This window comes from Fukomys damarensis, unplaced genomic scaffold (genome assembly GCF_012274545.1).
Source record: "Fukomys damarensis isolate Sample0158 unplaced genomic scaffold, DMR_v1.0_HiC HiC_scaffold_21, whole genome shotgun sequence".
Taxonomy (NCBI): domain Eukaryota; kingdom Metazoa; phylum Chordata; class Mammalia; order Rodentia; family Bathyergidae; genus Fukomys; species Fukomys damarensis.
The window spans coordinates 2,517,208-2,520,659 of NW_022900933.1; the positions used below are offsets into that span (position 1 = coordinate 2,517,208).

The window sequence follows — 3,452 nt, forward strand, 5'->3', positions numbered from 1 at the left end:
GGCCGGGGTGCAGGCGCTCTCCAGTGCGCACGCGCAACCGGCGGCGCCTGTGGCTGCGGCGCGAACTTTCCTCCAGAACTCTGGTTATTACTGAGGGTGCTGACATTAACGTGGGTTGAGGACATTTCTCAATTGTAGATTTTTTTAAAAACAGTTTGGAGAGCATCGACTGTCTAGCGAGAAAAGTACGATGCACGCCCAACGTGGGGCTCGAACCCACGACCCTGGGATTAAGAGTCCCATGCTCTACCGACTGAGCTAGCCGGGCAGTTGGGGAGCTCTCTCTCAGCACAGCCTTTTGAAGACTCAACACCACCAGTCGGTTTGCTTCCCTACAGGCTTCAAGAAAGTCTTTATAGCATACTATTGGATCGACTTTCCAGATGTTATTGAGGACACCTCGCATGTTTATTATTAATTGTGTTACACTTCGGAGCATTTACAGTCTCTAGGAGCTCGAAAGTCGGCGCGTCCGCAGGCCCCGGGCGGCTCCAGGCCCACAGCGTGTGGCCTCCTACCCCGCCGGGCCAGTCGGGAGGGTCCGGTCGGGACGAGGGTTTAGTGTCCCCAGAACCGGGTCCTTCTCGGGAGGCTGCGACTGAGCGGACGCGGGCGGAGCCGGCTCACACCACGCTGAACTTCCAGGGGGAAAGTGTTTCGTTCCGAGCAGAAAGAGAACCCGATTTTGATCAGCACGAAAATGTATTTTTCTGAGATGCTGGTGCACTTTTCTAGATAAGGAATTCTGCAAATTTCTGAGATGGGGCTAGGGGCAGATTATTCGCTGCGCAGACTTGCAAGTGCAGGACCTACTGTAAAGCCGGGAATAACGAGTTCCTAGAATGCTATCCCCCCTCCCCGCCGAGTCTTCACTATCCTTAAAATGGTGTTTAGAAGTAAACAGGACACTGAATCTCCTGAGGTACTCCTTTAAAAAACCTGACTTGTCATTAAATGTTTAGGTTCCTCCGATTAGAGCTCTAGTACATAAGTAACAATTTTAAGATATTATGATTAGTAACAATTTTCTCTTGCATTTGTAACTTATTTATTCGTGATTATTTTACAAATCAGTACAATGAAACTGGAAAAAATAACTTTCACATATTAAAATTATTTATCTTAATTGGTAGATATAACAATGTATGTTAACATGACAGCATTATTGAACATGCTATTTTGAGACGGAAAATTATTTCTGAGCCAAAAAGGCTTTTCCTGCGCTTATCGGACCTGACAAAGAGCCAACCCCAGCTCATACCCCCTCCCATACCTGACACACTTCCTCCTTCATTGTTCCTTGTTCTCAGGATGTGTCTGGTGTACTTTTCTATCCAATTATGTAAGCTAAATGTAACTTCTTCAACCAGTGAACCGATGATAAATGCCTTGATTCTGTACCCCCAACCCGCTTCCCTTAACCAGCCCTGATCATGGCCAGCTCCAAGCTGATGGATTGGTGGAGAAATCCCGGATCAGTCTGCCGGCGTAATACACTTGCCTCCACCCTCCGGCTGTGTTCTTGCTTCTTCTTGGCCTGATCTTGCTATACCACTAAGAGCTGCCACACTGTGGACTGTACGTTTGCCACTACAATTTAATCGTTTTATGATTTATTAAAATCATATTTATTAAGTACCTAATGTATAAAGCATCAATGTCCTAATAGAAGGGTGAGATTCTGATAGCCTCAAAAAGTACATCACCCTATAAGAAAGATATGTAGCCTGGTGTGGTGGTGCACACATATTATTCCAGCACTTGGGAGGCTGAGGCAGCTGAGGCAGGATAATTGCCACGAGTTTGAGACTTATCTGGCCTTACAGAGTTTAAGGCCAACTTGAACTATATAGTAAGACCCTGTCTCAAAAAACACAAAAAAAGAGATGTGGAATTTGCAGACGAATTTTATATAATATGTCTTCAAATGTAATTTGGAGTAATTGGTTAAAATAAATAAATCTATATCTAAGTCATGTAAAAGTCAAGCAAATAATCAAGAACATGAGACCATAATTCACTGTTAGCCCAGACACAACCCAGTCTCAAGGTGGGCAATGAGCTCAGAGCCTTCAAATTCTTAATAATGGATAGAGTGTCCCAGACTCAGATACTGTTTATTACACACAGGTATATACATCACTTAAAAGTTGAAGTACCTAAACAAGTTAAAATACTTGATCCTTACGTTGACTATATCCTTTTCCTTTTCTTCAACATTTTCTTGGCCTATCTTGGTCTAAGTTAGAAGCCCTCATGAAAGAATTGCGCCTAGAATGTTTAACGAGAGGAAGTTAAGTGACTAGCCTTCCAAGTAAATTCAAATTTTTATTCATTTTTCAAGAGTAAAACCTAGTCATTAGTTATAATGCTTCATTGGCCAGGAGAACAATTCAAATGCATTTCCTCTGACTTTCTGCATCCAGCTCTTCAGGAAGCCTACAGTCTGAAAGCCATCCACACGTATCTATTTCCACTTCTACCAATACAAATCACTTTCATTTATTGGGCGCCCACAAGACTGCAACAGCTTTTCAAGTAGTCTCGATGCTTCTGTACTTCCCGTTCGCTATCATTGTTCACACAGAAATGAAAACATTTAATAATTAAATCAACATAATTTTTCTACTTAAAAACCTTCTGATGATTTCGTAGCAGAAAACCAGTCATCAATGTAAAATAGATAATAGATTAGAAACTGTCACTTGGCAATCACTAGAAGAATAATTGAAAATCATCAGGTGCTATGAACGGTCGAGGAGTAACACAATGTTTACATAGTGTCTTAATTTCTCGCCAGTTACGTATTAATCACAAAGGAAAAAACCAATCTTGGAGAAAACATCGCCATGGAACAAATTGACATCATGCCTCTCCCATGTAGCCTTCCTGGAAATATATCGCCTGAATCTAACAGAAAGATGAGATAAACCTAAGTTATAGAACATCCTACAAAATAAACAACTTCCTTTCTTCAAAAATGTTAATGTCCCAGCCACCATGCCCCGCAGTTTTAAAACTGTTTTTTCTTTGGTGGGGGCTGGCAGGAACATCTCTCCTTTCTGCTTCAAGGAAAGGACGGAGATAGATAATAAGAGGTAATTATCAGGAAAAGGAATTGAACAGCTTCTTGAACAACCAAGGATATGACTCAAAGGTGGCCGACGCACAATTTTGCCTTGTGCGCCTGCGCGCCGCCCGAGCCCCTTTTCCCCCACAATCCCCTGTGAGCACCAACGGAAGAGCCTATTGGTTGAAAGCACACCAATGGGAGGGCGTGTTACTGGCTCGCGCTGGCTGCGGCGTAGCGAAGGGCTCTGGGCGTAGGGACCCTACCCCTCGGTTGGTGCGGGCAAGATGAGCTCGATCGGAACCGGGGTGAGTTTGTCTCCGATTAGGAGGTCTGGCCGGTGGATTACTGTGCGCGAGGGGGATTTGGGCAGACCACGCTG

The 3,452-nt window shown here is 43.9% G+C and overlaps 1 protein-coding gene and 1 non-coding gene across 2 annotated transcripts in view; one reads left to right on the forward strand and one right to left on the reverse strand.

Annotated features, from left to right (window-relative positions):
- Positions 1-195: 195 nt before the first annotated feature.
- On the reverse strand, positions 196-268 carry Trnak-cuu. The gene has a single exon. It is a non-coding gene; the product is annotated as a tRNA-Lys (tRNA).
- A 3,004-nt stretch (positions 269-3,272) lies between these two features.
- Psma3 (proteasome 20S subunit alpha 3) overlaps positions 3,273-3,452 on the forward strand; it is a 20,764-nt gene continuing 20,584 nt past the window's right edge. The window contains exon 1 of the mRNA XM_010641438.3: positions 3,273-3,378. Coding sequence (XP_010639740.1) covers positions 3,358-3,378 — 21 coding nt within the window. The 5' untranslated portion in view covers positions 3,273-3,357. The remainder of the gene's footprint in view (positions 3,379-3,452) is intronic.